The sequence below is a fragment of the Euleptes europaea genome, chromosome 6 (assembly GCF_029931775.1).
Source record: "Euleptes europaea isolate rEulEur1 chromosome 6, rEulEur1.hap1, whole genome shotgun sequence".
Taxonomy (NCBI): Eukaryota; Metazoa; Chordata; class Lepidosauria; order Squamata; family Sphaerodactylidae; genus Euleptes; species Euleptes europaea.
The window spans coordinates 82,431,765-82,449,525 of record NC_079317.1 but is presented as its reverse complement, the minus strand read 5'-3'; the positions used below and the strand labels follow the sequence as shown (position 1 = coordinate 82,449,525).

The 17,761-nt window shown below is 38.7% G+C and overlaps 1 protein-coding gene across 3 annotated transcripts in view; it reads left to right on the top strand.

The window, feature by feature from the left end:
* The window catches only part of USP47 (ubiquitin specific peptidase 47), a 73,856-nt gene that overhangs the window by 38,137 nt on the left and 17,958 nt on the right, over positions 1 to 17,761 (top strand). For 2 of the 3 annotated variants that reach the window (XM_056850760.1, XM_056850758.1), the window contains exons 7-15: positions 81 to 160; positions 1,502 to 1,651; positions 9,135 to 9,230; positions 9,327 to 9,479; positions 10,786 to 10,953; positions 13,652 to 13,783; positions 14,104 to 14,180; positions 14,645 to 14,700; positions 16,287 to 16,399. In XM_056850760.1, coding sequence (XP_056706738.1) covers positions 81 to 160; positions 1,502 to 1,651; positions 9,135 to 9,230; positions 9,327 to 9,479; positions 10,786 to 10,953; positions 13,652 to 13,783; positions 14,104 to 14,180; positions 14,645 to 14,700; positions 16,287 to 16,399 — 1,025 coding nt within the window. The remainder of the gene's footprint in view (positions 1 to 80; positions 161 to 1,501; positions 1,652 to 9,134; positions 9,231 to 9,326; positions 9,480 to 10,785; positions 10,954 to 13,651; positions 13,784 to 14,103; positions 14,181 to 14,644; positions 14,701 to 16,286; positions 16,400 to 17,761) is intronic. The other variant, XM_056850759.1, reaches the window with a different exon arrangement.

The following is a 17,761-nucleotide window of genomic DNA, read 5'->3' as shown; positions in this document are numbered from 1 at the left end:
CTCTTTTGGAATTATGTTAACAAAATCCTGTAAGTAGGTTTTTCTTGGTTCGCTAAATGATACCAATTTTATTTTACCAGCATGGCAGCAGCATGATGTACAGGAACTTTGTAGAGTCATGTTTGATGCTTTGGAACAAAAATGGAAACAAACAGAACAGGTATAACACATTTTGTACATGTAGTAATGGAGTAGATTAAAAAGGAGTAACAGTTAATGCCTGAAACAGTTGGTTTTAGGAACCAATTAATAAGTGCTTTTGTTTAGGTAGCATTGTTTATCTCATAAATGGAAAACTTTGTTTTACATCAAAATGCCTTATCAATTGCTGCTTGTGCCAAGGAGCAATCAATGTAAGTAACTCAAATTATTAAGATCATTTTGGATTATTTAAAGTCTTTATACCAAAATGGGCAAGAAGAGCTATGCTCTGCATCCTTCTGTGCCTTACCTCATTGCATTCCATTGTTTGTAGCATTTTTCTTTTGACCAAGCTTTGCTAACAGAAGTAAGCCACAATGAGAGAAAAATGGTGGAGCCCCATGAGGGAAAGGCAGGATTTCCATCACCTGTGTTCTTCAGTTTTCTTTTAACAAGAACTCCTCCCTCCCATGTAGTTCGTTTCACAGGACGTTTGCCAGGGCTTAGTGGTTGGTGCAGGGAAGGGGATTTGTGTTGGAATAATGATTCATGGAAGAGATTATAGAGACAGAGACAGCTGCTTTTAGGGAACATTAAAGAGAACTCAGATTCAACTTCATTATTTAAGTCTTGCATATTGCCTGTGTCTCTCTGCATCATTGATTTTAGTGCATGCACTTTAAGAATAACAGACAGCCTGTCTCTGGGTAAGGGATGACAAGGGTGGCATTTGTCTCCATCCTCTCCTCCTTTGCAGAACTGTCTACTTATATGCCACTTTTTGCAACCAAAACATTGACCTCTGTTGCCAGGAACAGTCCAAGAGATGGCAGAATAGTAAGCCAATATAGAATCAGATTAAACTTCTCCTTCTATGCATTCGAACTAGCATTGTGACCGATATAAATACCACTTTTAAAGACAAATTAGCTCAGTCCTCATTGATGGCTATATCTGTGTGTTGCTATGCTGACTGGTAAATATCTATGTTGGATACATACCTTTTGAGATGTTATTCTTTATCCTCTTACTTGCTTGAACTATATAAGACATGTCCCAGAATAATCGCCCAGATCTTTTAAAAGTGGGGATGTATTTAATTCAGTTTTTGATTAGTTAATGTCCTTCTGTCCTATAAAAGGGCATAGATAATGGATTGACTAACAGAAAGTTAATAGTAGATTACACACAGATATCCTGAACTTCTCTTGTCCCTTTGAAATATTTTTATAACAATTCAGAATAAATAAATTAGCTAGATGTTGTAGGAAAGTATATTGCACAAAGCTAAATGAAAAAGCCAACTTTTTAAAGTCTTTTTTTTGCCATGCAAAAATAACATTATTTCTCTCAATTTTAGGCTGATCTCATAAATCAGCTCTATCAAGGCAAGCTGAAGGACTACGTAAGATGTCTGGAGTGTGGATATGAAAGTTGGAGAATAGACACATACCTTGATATTCCATTGGTCATTCGGCCTTATGGCTCCAACCAAGCTTTTGCAAGTGTGGTGTGTACTTATTAAACTGAATGCTAGTGCATCTAAACACAAATTACACAATAATGCAGCAGTAATATAACTTTCTTAAAAGGTAGGTATCCTCCTACATACTTCATCTTGGGTTTTCCGTCTTTGTGCAGTAAAGCAGCTAGCAAGTTCTAGAAGATTTTTGACCCTTCAGTGAGTCCTACTAGTGCATGTTTAAGAAACAAAAGTGTAGCTTAAATAACTTCATGATAATAATGTACCATGGTGTTCTTCCTGATAGTGTTTAGAGTTCAGTATTTCTTTTGTATTGATATGCTGCTAGGTGCTTATAAAGAACATCTTCAATAATTTTTTGATCATGTTGACAGTTGTAATAAAAGGAGGCTACTAAAGAAACGTGCTGACAATTTTCTTCTTCTGGTGTAATGGATTGATGAGTCAACCAGTATGTAAATACCACATAAATACCATAAGATTCAGATGAGACAAGATAGTGGTCCAAAATGTCCACTGCCACAATAACATATTGGATGAGGGCTAGTGTACTGGAACTGAAACCAGATAAGGCTGAGGTGCTGTTGGTTGACGTTAGCCTCCCGAAGAAGCATGTTTGCAACTTGGGATAGATCACAATGGGTAGCCGTGTTAGTCTGTCAGTAGCAGTAGAAAAGAGCAAGAGTCCAGTAGCACCTTAAGAGATACCTGAAGAAGTGAGCTCTGGCTCACGAAAGCTAATACCCTGCCAGAAATTTGGTTAGTCTTTAAGGTGCTACTGGACTCTCACTCTTTTCTACTGCAACTTGGGAGTACAGTTAGATCCCGGGCTAGAGATGAATGTTCAGGTTTCATCCGTAATTTGAGATATTTGCATCCAGCTTGGATGGTTCATCATTGGAGACCCTTGAAAAGCATGGTCTGGCCACAGAAACCCAGACTTGTCACCTCTTAGGCTTGATTAATGTCTTCTGTGTGGATCTGCCCTTGAAGACTGTCCAAATCTTAGCCAGAATGCAGTGGCAAGATTGCTAGCTGGACTACAGGCAGCATATCTCTCCATTATTGAAAGATCTTCACCTACTGCTTAGTTGCGTTTGATCTCAATTCAGAGTGCTGGTTTTGATCCGTGAAGACCTCTGTGGCTTATGAGCGGGTTACTTAAAGGACTGCCTACCACTGTGTAGTCCTTCCTGGACATGGCAGCCTTCATGTTAGACCACCTATGTCAGACCACCTATATGAGGCAGGAGAGCACAAGGGATGCAGTCTTCTCAGAGGCTTTCCTCCAGCTTTGGAATGCCCTCCCTTTGTCCTTGGTGCCATTGTTACGTATCTTTTGGTACCAGACTAATTCATTTTAATTTTGGTTTGATCATAATTCATTGATTGTATATAGTTCTGCCTCTTCCCTTTCTGTTTTCCGCTGTGGTTTTAAATGGCCGCTGGGAGTTTTGATGTAGAAACCTATAAGGTAGCAGAGAATAGCTGAATAAATTCTCTTCGTTTTTTTTTTAAGTGGCATAATAAAATCTGTCTTAAGAACTTCCTCTGAGATGCAAGGAGTAAGCATTCTGCTAAATGTTATAGGATATATGTGTTTCCCACATGTTTAAATATGGGAAACGTGTAGATATCAGACCTCTTACATCCAGAATAGTTAATTACTTCTGTTCTCTCTGAAAATGAGAATAGTTTACATCGTGCCAAATTGCTGCTAGAGCACTTGTCCTGGAAATTGTGTTGATGCTTTGGTTATCTGAGCTGTCTGATATTGTCTCCTACATTGATTGCAAAGGTGGTTCTTCCTAAAAGGAAATAACTTCAGCTGTCTAGTTTTCAACAGTTGGGAACTATGGAGGATACTTTCTTTTGGAGAAAGGGGGGGCATTGCCTGTTACTAAATGGAATTCTCTGAAGGTAGTATCCTCCATTGATCCACAGGTGAGCGTAGGAAAGGAGGTATGGGCTCAGAGGTCATAACAATCATGCTGGGGTCAACACATGCGCTAATAGGTCTCGTGGAAGGTAATGTAGAATTCTTTAGATCTTGCTAGTCACCTTCTGAGGTAACTTGCCACAGGCGGCACTTCCCAAGATAGGGTGTCTGAGGATACTACCTTCAAAGAACTCTAGTTAGAGGTAAGTGATTTCCCTGCTTTTTAATGTGATAGGTAATGGATGTTTAAATAGTGACTAGTTAATAGTTTAACATTTGCAAAAATGTAACTTTTTGTTGCTGCTTGTTGTCGTGTGCTCAAAGTTTTACATTTGAAATTTCTGCTAACATTAAATGGGAGATTTTGGTATCCCTTCTGTGCTTAAAATATGTCTAATTGCTTACCATTGACTTTGCAAACCAAAATTTCTTTAGTGGTAAGTGTTAGGATTTTATGCTTATATTGCCATGTATTACTAGAAGACATTTTTTCCTTTCAGCATTCAGATCTGTCTCTTCATTTGGTTCACATCAAAGCCTAGCTTGACCATCGTTAGCAGATGCTGAGATGGCAGTAGCTTTGCATTCCCTGAAGTCCATATGTAAATGCAGCCTTTAATAAAAGAAAGACACATACCATTACGAAGGAACTTCTTAACCAGACGACTACTTGAGTCTTACATAAATTCTTTTTAAAAATTGAGAAAGTATTATATCTGTTTACTCATAGGCCAGAGAACATATATTTAACTGGTTCCAGAGTTAAATATAACAGTGGGTCTCTGCAGAGAAACCTGAGGCTGCTTTTGACGTTTGATAGGCCGTTGAGTTAATATCTTTGTATTATATCTACTCCCTCACCTAAGCAACTGCTGTCAGACAGACAGGACAGAAGGTGGCAAGCCTGCTTTTGGTTCAGCTGGATTGACTCCTCTCTAAATTAAAATACATTTTTATCTTTAAATGTTGAATCTGTTACACTTTGCAGAGATTCGGAGCCATTTTGGTGAAAAAGCAGGAGAGCAGAAACTTAGAGTACAAGTGGCTGTAGTCTGGGTCTGCAGAGCTTGCGACCCAGGAAACAGAAATGCAGCGCACCTCTTGCAGCCCTGCCTACCTTGCATGGTGCCTATTGTGGGGAGTAGAAGGGAAGGTGATTGTAAGTTGTTTTGAGACTCCTTAAAGGTAGAGAAAAGCGGGGTATAAAACACCAACTCTTCTTCTTCAAGTTATGAAAGGCAAATTGAACAATAGTAACTAGTGGAGTTTTATGATAAGCCTTTGAAACCATACCTATTAAAACACCTGGGATTAAACCCTGCAAACCATGAACACGTATGAAGGTGTGGAATGCACATGGATGGAGATCTTCCCCGCCTTCCTCTTCCCATTGCAGTCCCTGTGCTCTATGGAAAGCCAGTGCTAGAAGTCGATGAAGTCTCACAGATACACCAGTGTGGAGTAATGTTTAGAGTATTGGACTAAGACCCAGCTTCAACACCCCACTTGCCATGAAACTCACTGGGTGACCTTGGCCTAGTTATTCTAAGCTTAACCTAACTCACAAGCTGTTGTGAAGATGAAATGAAAGAGGAGATAGAACTGTGCGTTGGAAATAGAGCAAGGTGGAGTAAAAACATACTACATAAATACAGCGCCACACGGAGAGGGAATCTGGTGAAATTGCCCCCTCGGTCATGCTTGTGCAGAAAGCTTGCTCTGCCATCAGAAGGGAATTTCACCTGAGTCACCCTCCATGCTGCCATACCCTGCGCCATGTAACATTTTGTTTACAAGGCTGTTCTGACCCACAGCATTGTTTTTTCCTAGGGTCAGAGGACTGCTGTGGGGAAGGCAAGGAGGGGAAGATGTGCCTCTAAAAGTACACTCTATTAGAAATTTATAAGAACTCTGAATTTTCCTGTTGTAATTGATTGGTATTGTAGTTCAGAGGCTGGTTTCCTCAAGTTGCCTGCAAAGGCACGTTATAAATAGTACAGCTTACGGTAGTAATCTTAAGGGTCTATCTGTAATCTTACACACAGAAATATTGGCAGTAGTAAAAGTTTGAAAAGTTGAAACCAGATGTACTTAATGATATGAGAATGTAAAAGTTTTCACAGTGAAATGAAACACAGTATTACGTTGGTCCATTTGAGGCTGTTATCTCATTTTGATAGCCTTTTCTTGGGCTATTCAAGTGGGATGTAATTACTAAGAAAGCAAAAACTTTAAACCATTTAAAATGTATGCAATATTTTCCCATTCACCACTTAGCTTCTTAAAACGTATGTTGCAGTAATATGGTGATTCGCAACATACTGAGAACCCAGACCATGTTCCATCTGAGAGATAGGTGATTTGGATAAAATAACATTAATTCCACCAGAAAATGTGTACTACCTATGTATTTAAAAATTGTAAGGGTAATCAGAATCAAACGTGGTGTACTAAGAAAAATAGAGGTCAAATATTCTGGCACATTTTATAAAACTGAGCTGCCAAAAGGTCACTTAAAGGAATAATTTTCAGTAGCACTTCCTTGGTAAGCAATTAAGTCATTAAATAATACATTACCATTCATGATTTTTTCATTCAGTTTTTTAAGATCCATAGGAGCATCTCTTGTTTTGTTCACATATAAATATAGAATAGTATATGGTTCCTTGTTGACTTGCACATCACATGGAGTTTACATAAATTTTGCATAACCACTTTGTCAGTCATTCACATGCCATTTATTTGATGAAAGATGTAAACATGTTTATGTTGTATTGCACATACATATATATATAATTGCTTCCCACATAATGACTAGACTATTCTGAGAAAATGACACATCACTCTATTGTTTTTGGAATAGATTGATGTTGAGCAGACTTTCAAAAGTTTTAAGCAGCATTTGTTCCATGAGAGGCATATTTACAGGTCACATCTGATACCTTGAGTTCTGTATTTTACAGATGACATGCATGATTGTTAATTGTTTTTCATCTTGTATGAAATCTATTTGCAGAAATCTGCCCTCTAATGATAACTTTAAGTAACTGTCCTAATGGAAATTTGGTTACAATTTAAATAATAAAAATGATGGAGACTGCACTATTTTCAGTCATTTTCTTGATTTAAGAGGCATGGGTTAACTGCGTCTCTCTCTGCAGACTCTTTGAAGTTCTATCATTTTTTCCCTAAGCCATCTATTGTGATCTAGAGAAAAAAATCCTTTTGTCAAGAATCCCCGCTGAGGGATAAGAAACAGAATTTTTGGTCATGTGGAAAAGCAGGGGCTGTAAAATCTTTGTTCTGTTTATTCTTAGTGCTTCCCTGAGTTCTCAGAAATGGAGGGAGAAGGGATGAATTGGAGGCTTTTTGAAGACCTTCCCATATCCTTGATTTCCTCCCAAAGTGGGATCCATCAAACAACATGCTTTAGATAGTAATCTTATAAGCTGTGTACCAGCATTTTGCAATTGGTGAGTCTTCGGCCTAGTGGAGCCCCCTCTTATTTATTTAGATATGGGGGAACAATTGTTGTTCATTACTTTCAGGGCTTTTTAAAAAAATGACCTTCTTTGCCAATGGTGTTTCAGTTTTAACCTTTAGAGGTAAACACATTGCTTCTAGTGCTTTCATGAGTCTATGAACCCAGTCAGCTTTCAAGCTAGCTGGGTTAAAAGAATATTTTAATTAAGTTTCAACTGACTTTTTAAAAGTATAGATGAACAAACCCTTCCCCTGCAAATTTTTTCATTATTTTATTTAACTGTTCTTTTAATTTTAAAAAAAAGTTATTGAAAGTACTGGTGGAAAGAAGCAGGAAAAGGACAGTTCTCTGAGAAATGAGGTAGAAGTCTCTAACCTTATTTTACGGCTTCCTGAGAGATTATTCATGTTATTAGCTCAAACCATGCCCCTGCTGCATTTTAGCCTTTATAAGGTTATCCCACAACTCCCAATCAAAAGGCAAAAGTGCAATATCCAGTTAATATGTAATCCAATTAATATGTCTCCTTGAGAAATGTGGACTGAGTAAATGCTGCTAAATAAAGAAATGAACAAAATGTATGGACAGGTTTAATTTAGCTGCATGGTGAAGAGGGAATTAATATCTTATTCCCTCCCCATCCTTTTCAGAAAAAGAAACAATACTGGACGACATACTCCATTGCGTAAAAGGCAATGCACAGCTTCTAGGAATATACTTAATCTGAAAGTGACTCTGCAAAGTTCAGAGAAGTACCTTGTCAGTTTCAATGGGAAAATTCACTTAAAAGGGTGAAAACTTCTGTAAGCTCACACTTTTTGCATCCCCAGAGATTTATATTTGGAAGAATAACAGTTAAATACTCAGAACAGCCATATCCTATATTTTTGCATGGCTTTGATCATCTGGGTATGTTCCTAATTGGATAAAAAGTAATCCAGGGCAGTGACTCCAATGGAGAAGCAGTTGATACCTCCTCATCTGAGTGCGAGCAGTACTATAGTAGGTACATCAGGAATGTTGAATGATAGTATCATGCCCAATGGATAAATGCTGTAAAATTCTTTCCTAGTGGAGGCGGAATGGAGGAGACTAGCCCAAGAGCAGCACATCATACAGAGAGACAGAGAGTCCTTTGGACTCACCAGTAAAAAAATTATGCTGTATTTCATACCTGCTAATGCAAACACTTTCCCTGCAAAGAACTCAAATCTATTACTTTTTTATTATTTGTTGTTACATATTTATTCTGCTTTTCCTCCAGAAGCTCCATTTTATCCTCACAGCCACCCTATAATGTTGGCTAGGTTGAGAGAGGAGCATCTGGTTAAATGTCAGCAGGTGAACTTCATGGTGGAGGGAATTTAGGATTCCCCGTTTCTAGTCCAACACTAACGTGTATGCTAATCTCACATATCTACCTGTGCAGGAAGAATATAAAACAGCACTCACAGCCACTAAAGAATACAATTCAAGAGAGAGTTTCATTATATGCTGAATGTGCATCTGTATAAACAATAGGACTTTCACAGACACAGGCACATGCAGGAGTGAAACCTGAGATCTCAGGCTGATATGGTTACCCTTCAGGGAAGATGGAGGATGGATTGTATCTTTTTTTAATATACCATGCTTAATGTTACATTTGTTCCTGAAGGAACAAAGCCATCTTTAAACTGAGAGGGTAAGGACATGAAACTGATCTACTTTCCTGACACCAGTTCAAAAAACAGCTGAATGTGCCACTATGGCTTAATGTGATGTGCAAGATAACAGGCTTATTTCACCTCAGTTTGTTAACAAAACCTGATCCTGATGGAACCATCGAGCACTTTATAAAAAGTGATGTATTAGTCATGATTTGACGGCTTACCTAAGACGGAATACTGATTTCACTTAATCTTTATTTATTTTTCTCCCCAACCATTCTATGAATATGTTTCTCTTGTTTATAGAACCCAAGATTCTTGGTTTCATGAGATCTAGATCACTTGTAGTAAGCACTTGCTTGTCAAGCGGTGCCAGATTGCATGCATAATCTGACTTTATAAAGTGCTAAAATCATTGTTTTATTTTGTTTAAATTAGGAGGAAGCTCTACATGCGTTCATTCAACCTGAGATCCTTGATGGCCCCAATCAGTATTTCTGTGAACGCTGCAAGAAGAAATGTGATGCAAGAAAGGTGAATGCACGACTTCTGACAGAAATATGACATGGTTGAATTTATATATCTGAAATGCATTATAGCCTATTGGACCTTTTTGTTTTTGTTTTCCAGGGCTTGCGGTTTTTGCATTTTCCTTATCTACTTACCTTGCAGCTAAAGAGATTTGACTTTGATTATACCACCATGCACAGGATAAAACTTAATGACCGAATGACATTTCCAGAAGAGCTGGACATGGGCTCATTCATTGATATAGAAGACGAGGTAATGATCAACATGCAGCAGGATGTGTTTAATGATCATCTTTTAAATGTAATTTTGCTAGCAGTAGTAGTGTAATAAAATCGGTTTAAAATTGATTACCAATAGCAATTTCCTAATTGTTAAAAAAAACCTTCTTGTTGAGTGTACAATGCTAGTTCCAAAATTCCTGGCCTCGGGTCTCATGCTTGCTCTGTTTGCTTGGAGAAAGTCAAAGCAAAGGCCATGCTCACAGGGAAGCAGATACGACGTGGACAATTGTGTGTAGGCTTGCACTGTCAGATGATAAAAAACTGTGAATATTTAAGTTGACAGGTTCTTGTAGGTTATCCGGGCTGTGTAACCGTGGTCTTGGAATTTTCTTTCCTGACATTTCGCCAGCAACTGTGGCAGGCATCTTCAGAGTAGTAACACTGAAGGACAGTGACACTGTCCTTCAGTGTTACTACTCTGAAGATGCCTGCCACAGTTGCTGGCGAAACGTCAGGAAAGAAAATTCCAAGACCACGGTTACACAGCCCGGATAACCTACAAGAACCAATGAACTCTGACCGTGAAAGCCTTCGACAATATTTTAAGTTGACACTTAAAATGTTATGTTCCATTTGAACTAATAAAGGGTTAGATCCAGCCCAAGTGCATGTGAAAAGGAACCTCATATTTTCCTCCCTGCATGAATTTCATGGCCATACGCACTGTTAGTGTGAGTGGCCATTTCAGGGAATGCGAGGTACACGTGTCCATTCTGTGCCATGGGGCCTTGAACAGAGTGCTCATAGGCCTGTGTGCTCCAGATGGGGAAATAGGGCTTTGTTGAACCTATTCTTGAGATGCATCAGGTCAACTTGGAAGGCTTTAAGAGGGGAGTGGACATATTCATGGAGGAAAGGGGTATTCATGGCTATTAGTTAAAATGGATACTAGTCATGCTGCGTACCTATTCTCTCTAGTATCAGAGGAGCATGCCTATTATGTTAGGTGCTGTGGAACACAGGCAGGATGGTGCTGCTGCAGTCATCTTGTTTGTGGGCTTCCTAGAGGCACCTGGTTGGCCACTGTGTGAACAGACTGCTGGACTTGATGGGCCTTGGTCTGATCCAGTAGGGCCTTTCTTATGTTCTTACGTTCATAGTATTTAGTGATAGAAGGTAAGGCATTTTTTTAATAAAAAGCGCTTTATGGCTATATAGCAGAGGAGTGTGTTGTGTTCATTGTGCATTCAGAATTTCAGGCACTCTGTTACATTTATGGGTGCTGTTGATACTTTAAAACAAAAACAAAAAACCCTAATATTTATGGCTTGTTTAAGAAGTCTCCACAAACAGAGAGTTGCACTGACAGCGGAGCAGAGAACGAAGGCAGTTGTCACAGTGATCAGATGAGCAATGATTTCTCCAATGATGATGGAGTGGATGAAGGAATTTGCCTTGAAAGTAACAGTACTGCTGAAAGGATTTCAAAAATTGGCAATGAAAAGGTACCTTTTATATGACTGTCTTAGTATGTGTTGGAGCAAGAATAATGATGTGCTTGTTATCAGGAACCATTTTTATTGATCACGTTTGAATAGTTGAGCCTCATACTGATGTGATGTAATATAAATGACTGTTAATATAGTAAGTGAGCTTTTGACAACCAAGGTGATTTAGAATCTCAGTTGAAAACTTACCTTACAGCACTAAGTCAACAAAAAAGACTGAAGAAAATAGGACCACAAAATACTTATGTCCAGCATTTCAGTCAGTCATTTATTAATACAGCACATAGCCAGTCACATGCAAAAGAATAGAATCGTGAACAGTTGACTAAAATATCATCGATATTAAAAACTGAAATTCCAAATATAAAAATATTAAATACATAAATACAAATACAAAAAGTATAAAATACATAAAATCCTAAGAGGGCACTACTGTATACTTAGGTAATAAGGCATGTCATCCCAGAAATTTGCGCCTAGTTTTGGTCACAGCAGCATGAAATTTATATATATGGTAATCCTTGGATTATATATAGCAATATATATGGTAACCCTTGGATTTTCATCCATGAGGAGTTTCCTTGCCCTCTCCGCCTCCGAGTTATCAGAGAGCTTGTTAGTCTGGGGCCGGATAAATTTGCCACACCTCCAGCATTTAAAGAATGTAACTTACAGTGCTATGGGTGGAAAGCAAGAGGCTCCAGGAGAATGTTAAAAATTAAAATTGAGCTCAGTTGCATCATGTGAACATGACACATGTCATTCCCAAAGTTACTGAAAAATAATCCTTCCCAACCCCTAAAACGGCAGTTCGTTAAAGTGTTCAAATGTGCAGCTGCTTGGGGTTCATGGTCCATGTGTGAGTCCCTGTCCTCTTCCTTTGCATTTTTGGGTCACTCAGGCAGCTGCTGGGGAAAGGGGCGGATGGTGAAAGCCACTTCCACCAGGGCCTTAGAAATGCATAGGATCCACCCAGCGTATAATATGTGCGAGCAAATTAAGAGAGGCAAATATACTGTATGAGCTTCAAGGCCCAAGCACTCAAACAAAAAATACTAAAGACGGTATGGTGCCCTGCAGACAGCTTCATGTAGTGCTAATGAGATAAACAAGTGTTGGGCAAGAGATGTATGCCACTGAGCAGGGGAAGGCTTATCACTCCCCCCGCAAGCCAGTAGATTTAGTAGCTGACCAGATAATTGAGTTAAATTAAAATTGATGCAGATCTGTTTTTTTTGTTTTTTGTAAATATGTGTAAGGAATTATAGTTTATTGCTGGTCATCTTGAGTGTGGGTACCGCAACGCAGTGCTATTTACTGGTGGATTATAGGAAGCAACAGAAATGTACAGATGTCAAGTTAGGAAGGATCATGAAAAGGTAAAAATCCCCTGTGCAAGCACCGGGTCATTCATGACCCATGGGGTGACATCACATCCTGACATTTACTAGGCAGACTTTGTTTACGGGGTGGTTTGCCAGTGCCTTCCCCAATCATCTACACTTTACCCCCAGCAAACTGGGTACCGACCTCAGAAGGATGGAAGGCTGAGTCAGCCTTGAGCCGGCTATCTGAAACCAACTTCTTTTGGGATAGAACTCAGGTTGTGAGCAGAGTTTTGACTGCAGTACTGCAGCTTACCACTCTGTGCCACGGGCTCCTAGGAAGGATCATGAGCCCTGGATAAAATGGTAATTTATATATTTATTGACTTCATTTATACCCCATCTTTCTCCCCAGTGAGGGCCCAGAGTAGCAGCAATTTGGAAATACCCTGATGTGTTCAGATAAATGTTCAGGTTTGTATTAAATTCCAAATGTGAGGAGTCCCATTATGCTAGAGTAGCTACAGAGAATGATTCTCCTTGGGTTGATGACATCTGGATCCTACATGCCAAACAGCATTGCTTATAATGCAGTCTCAGTGGTGTGAAATGGAAGGCAATAAATAGTCCCAAACAATTCTAACATTATAATCAGAGAGATTGTCAAAGGAGTGGTTGTTGTCATTAACAAGTTTGACTACATACAGGAGGCTGAGAGTCAGCTCTCAGTGTTTTACAGACAACTATTCTCAAATCCCATTGAAGAATATTAAAGAGAGTTAAAGTAATGGAGTTTCTCAACTTATATGCACTCTAGGAACTTTCTGTCTTCTGCCAAAAATGCACAGACCTGGCAACCTGGATGGCCCTTTGTTTTGGTCACTGTCTTTGGTTCGCTTTCATGTCTAAGTCCTTGAAACTTATGGAGATTCATGCACTATTATAGGTGTTATCCAATTTAATAAAATTTGGATGCCAGCTTCTACTGTTATGAATGGTCCCTGTACATTTCTTGATTTAATTTGATTTTACATAATTATGTATTACTGTGTACTTCCTTAATTTCATGGTCATTTAACCCTGCTATTCACAATTTTTTTCTTTGTTATTTCAGAGATATGTGTCTGTTGCACTACATTAAGCTACTGTAGTCCACAAAGTTTATGCTAGAATTACTTTTATTAGTCTTTAAGGTGCCACAAGATGGCTGTTTGTTACTGCTTGAACAGATTTGCATGGTTTTCAAATCATAAAGAAAATTAGTTGGAAATGGCTTATGTACTTCAACACAAATGATATGAAAACCTTTAACTATAGGCTTTTTCTTTTAAAAACTGATATTAACAATACATTGTGTTTGCTTTTTGTAGAATTCTTTATTATATGAACTATTTTCTGTTATGGTCCATTCGGGAAGTGCAGCTGGAGGTCACTATTATGCATGTATAAAATCTTTTAATGATGACCAGTGGTACAGCTTCAATGATCAACATGTTAGCAAGGTAAGCCATTTCATATGGTCTAGCATTGTTTGTTTATTGATATATGAGGACCTTCATTACTCATTGCACAGTTGGCGTGCTAACCTCTGGAGCAGAACATGTCTTGGGGGAGGATATGTGTCGAAGTTAGCCCCAAACCAAATGAAAACAAGCAGGTTTGTGCCCAGATTGCTTCTGTAGACTCCTAATATATGCTCTAATTGTACCTGTGTAAAGTGAATTTTTCAGTACCACATGAAAAGTCCACATAAGCCAATGAAATGGTTTACTTGGAAACCGCATGTTTTTGAGAAATGGATCTTTTTCCATTTTCTTATCAGATAACTCATGAAGACATTAAGAAAACCTATGGCGGAACATCTGGAAGCAGAGGGTATTATTCCAGTGCTTTTGCAAGGTTCGGAAACTTTCTAATGTTATGTTGTACTAGCTTTACTTCACCCCCTTACTGAATTAATATAATTATGTTCTTATTGTTAGGTGAAAGGTTAATCCTAGTGTTTATTTAGCTTGGATATCTGTGCCTGATGAGTGCCTAATTTTTTTTAAATCCTGATTTCATTGCTCAGTAATCTAATTTGGGAATTTACCCAAGAATCTGTAGTGCTCCCAGCTACCTTTAATAAGTCAAACTTATTCCACCTGAATACTTGTGTTCTAAAAACTTCAAACTCTTTGAATGAAAAATAAAAGTGACTGGTTCATCTGGTGTCAGCTACAGACACTGGGCTTTCATGTTTTAAAAAGTGCTTGCGTTGTTTGGCCAATGTTATGCACATTTTGTTGGGATATTTTATGCAGATTTACTGTTTTAACAACCAAGACACAGCGGCTAATTCTGTTTTTTAATCTCCCCAATAGTTCTACGAATGCATATATGCTTATATACAGACTGAAGGATCCAACAAGAAATGCAAGTAAGTATTTGTATTCAGAGTGCACAACTCACTTATGATACTTATAACCTCAGAATTTACTATATAACCACCAGCCTTCATACCTGAGCTCAGACAACTTCCCACAAAAAACAGGACAAAGCTCAATTTAAAAATTAACTATACTTCCCTTTTATTTCAAAAAATTAAAATATTATAAAGAGGGATAATACTTAATGATTTGAAGAATCCTTTGTGTTTACTTGTACTTATGTTTTACATATATAGAAACATGCCCATTTTTGTTTTAAGCAAATGTAAAACTATAAATTGGCAAACCACCTCTGAATAACTCTTTCCTTGAAAACCCTACAGCAGGATGTGAAACGTGACCGACTGCCAGATGCAGCCTGCGGAGGGCTTTTCTCCGGCCCGCAGAGCCAAGGCAGCCAGCCCCCCTCCCCTCTCCCTATCTGGGCTTCCTGAGGCTGCAATGGCCCCGCGAGCCCAGGCAGCCACCCTCCCTCATCCCGTTGTGGGCTAAGCTGGGCTGCTCCAGCCTTGCTCGCCCAGCTGGCAAACCTCCACGGTCCTGTTCTGGGCTAAGCGGGGCGCAGCGCCCCATGAGCCCAGCAAGCTACCATCCCCGTCCCTCTTTCTCTCCCTCTCTCTCCTTCTCTTTCATTCTTCTTCTTTCTCTCCTCACTTTCTCTTCCTCTTTCTCCTTCTTTCTCTTTCTCCCTCTTCCTTTCTCTCTCTCTCTCTCCCTCTTTTTCTCTCTCTTTCCTTCTCTCTCTCTCTCCTCTCTCCTTCTCTCTCTCTCTCTGTCTGTCTTTCTCTCTCCCTGTCTTTCTGGACTAGGGGAGGGCAGTAGGCTCATCAGCCAAGGCAGCCATCCCCACCCCAGTTTAAAATTTTTAAAAATTTTAATGCCAGGGACCAGAGAAACAAACTTTATAGAAAACACAAGCAAAGCCAATTAATAATATTAATTTTTACTTTATTTTTTACTTAATATTTATTTATTTATTTCATTACATTCTTACCCCGCCCTCCCCAACCAGAAGGTCAGGCTCAGAGCGGCCAATTAATGATATTATTGTTTACTTAAAATACAAACATGCTTAAAGCATAACACTGCTTAACAGTGTTATTGTTTTAAGCATGTTTGTATTTTAAGTAAAAAATAATATCATTAATTGGCTTTGCCTGTGTCTTCTATAAAGTTTATATTTCTGGTACCTGGCATTAAATTTTATTGTACACATGGCCCAGCCCGACCAAGTGACATATCCGGCCCTCATAACAAATGAGTTCAACACCCCTGCCCTGTGGGGTCAACATAAGTCAGCTGTGACTTGACAGCACTCACATACAAAAAGTATAAATAAAATTAATTATTACATGTAGTAAAATAAAAGGGAAAATCTGAGCCCAGAGACTGTTTGAAGGCACATGATTCAGGTCTACAGTTGAAACAAAGTCCCTCCATGATGCTTAGATGGAAGTGTGTTTTTTTAAAGAGGAGGAATAGGGTACAAATGTAACAACCTAAAGAGATTGCAGTGCATTGAGAAAAGTTGCAAAAAGTCTGCTGATCTTTACGTTTTGTATCTTTGCTTCGATAGAGTTCCTAGAAGTGAATGATTATCCAGATCACATTAAAAGACTGGTACAAAAAGAAAAAGAGTTAGAAGAACAGGAAAAGAGACAGCGTGAAATAGAGCGCAATACTTGCAAGGTATGTCCTAGCATATGTTGTCGGCTCAATATAATTTCATCTTAGAGTAAAATGAAGAGCTGCTTTGGGTATACTACAGTATTGATCTGATACAGTAGATGGGCAGAATACATTTAGGTGAATTAGCCTCAAGACTGATTGGTGTTTGTGCATAAATTATCACTTGGCATGATGCTAATAAATTACCAGTGTACAGTAGATTTCTAAGTAGAAAAACTCTAAATTATTATTAACTATAGAGTTCAGAAACATTAATGTCAGTATGCTTTTCAGCACTGGGGCATTCTGACTTGGAAGAAGCCTTGCTTGTAGGTACCTGCCTTTGTGTTCTCTGATAGATACAATTTTGTATTTTTATGGTCTTTCTACAGTATTTTTATTTTTATTATATTTATTTATTGTGGTCCTTGACCAGTATTACAAAGTTAAAACATCATTAAAACAACAATAGTTCAATACAACAAGAGCAAAAATAGCTGCATGAACATTTGAGCTAGTCAAATGTGTTTAAATCTCTGCATCAGCTGATTTTAAGATAATTTGTTCTTATCTTAGCAAGTTAATTTACTCTGGGGTGTTTTTTTTTACTGAAGTCAATATGCTCTTTGCTATGTGAGTTCTGAATTTCTACACTTTAAAAATAGTACAACATTGGCTTATTTGTTGATGTTTCCACTTCATATATTCTTATACAAACTACCAAAAAACCCTAAAGCAGAGCCTTGACACCTCCCTTTTTTTGCAGCCAAGTATAGTTGAAGTCACTGCTTCATACCTTCAAGTGTACATCAAGTCTCCATTTGTCCTTGGGCAGGGAAAACCTCTATAAAATACTGATGAATGCAAGACTGGTGTTCCAATCCAATATACTCACGCAGTTCTCCATGTGAGCAGTGTCTCTCATGTCACTGGATTGCCTCAGAGCTGTCTTTGCCATTGAAGTGAATAAGCACCTTTTGCATCCATAATAGGCACTTTTATAGGTGCACACTACAGTGGTAGCACTCTTAAGGGATAGTGTGTCTGTTCTCAGATGTAGTGGATAACTGTGTTAATAGCTGCAGTATCAGCTGTGATGAAGCTCTAATACCAGCACACGCAGGGATACACAGACATTAGCTGGCTTTGGTAGCTAGCCTCATCTGTGCTTCTGGGGACCCTGCCCCCATCTCCCCCCACCTTGTGGAGAGGTGCAATCTTGTTTGAAGTCCTGCATTGGCCCCAGTGAAGTTGCACTGCTTCTGAGTATGTCTGAAGTCAGGGAAAGTTCCCATCTTTTCCTAAGCATAGAGAAGGCAGAAACTCTCCCTAGCCCTTTCTTCCAAGGCACTGTTGCAGCAAGAAAAGGATCTCAAGAGAAGG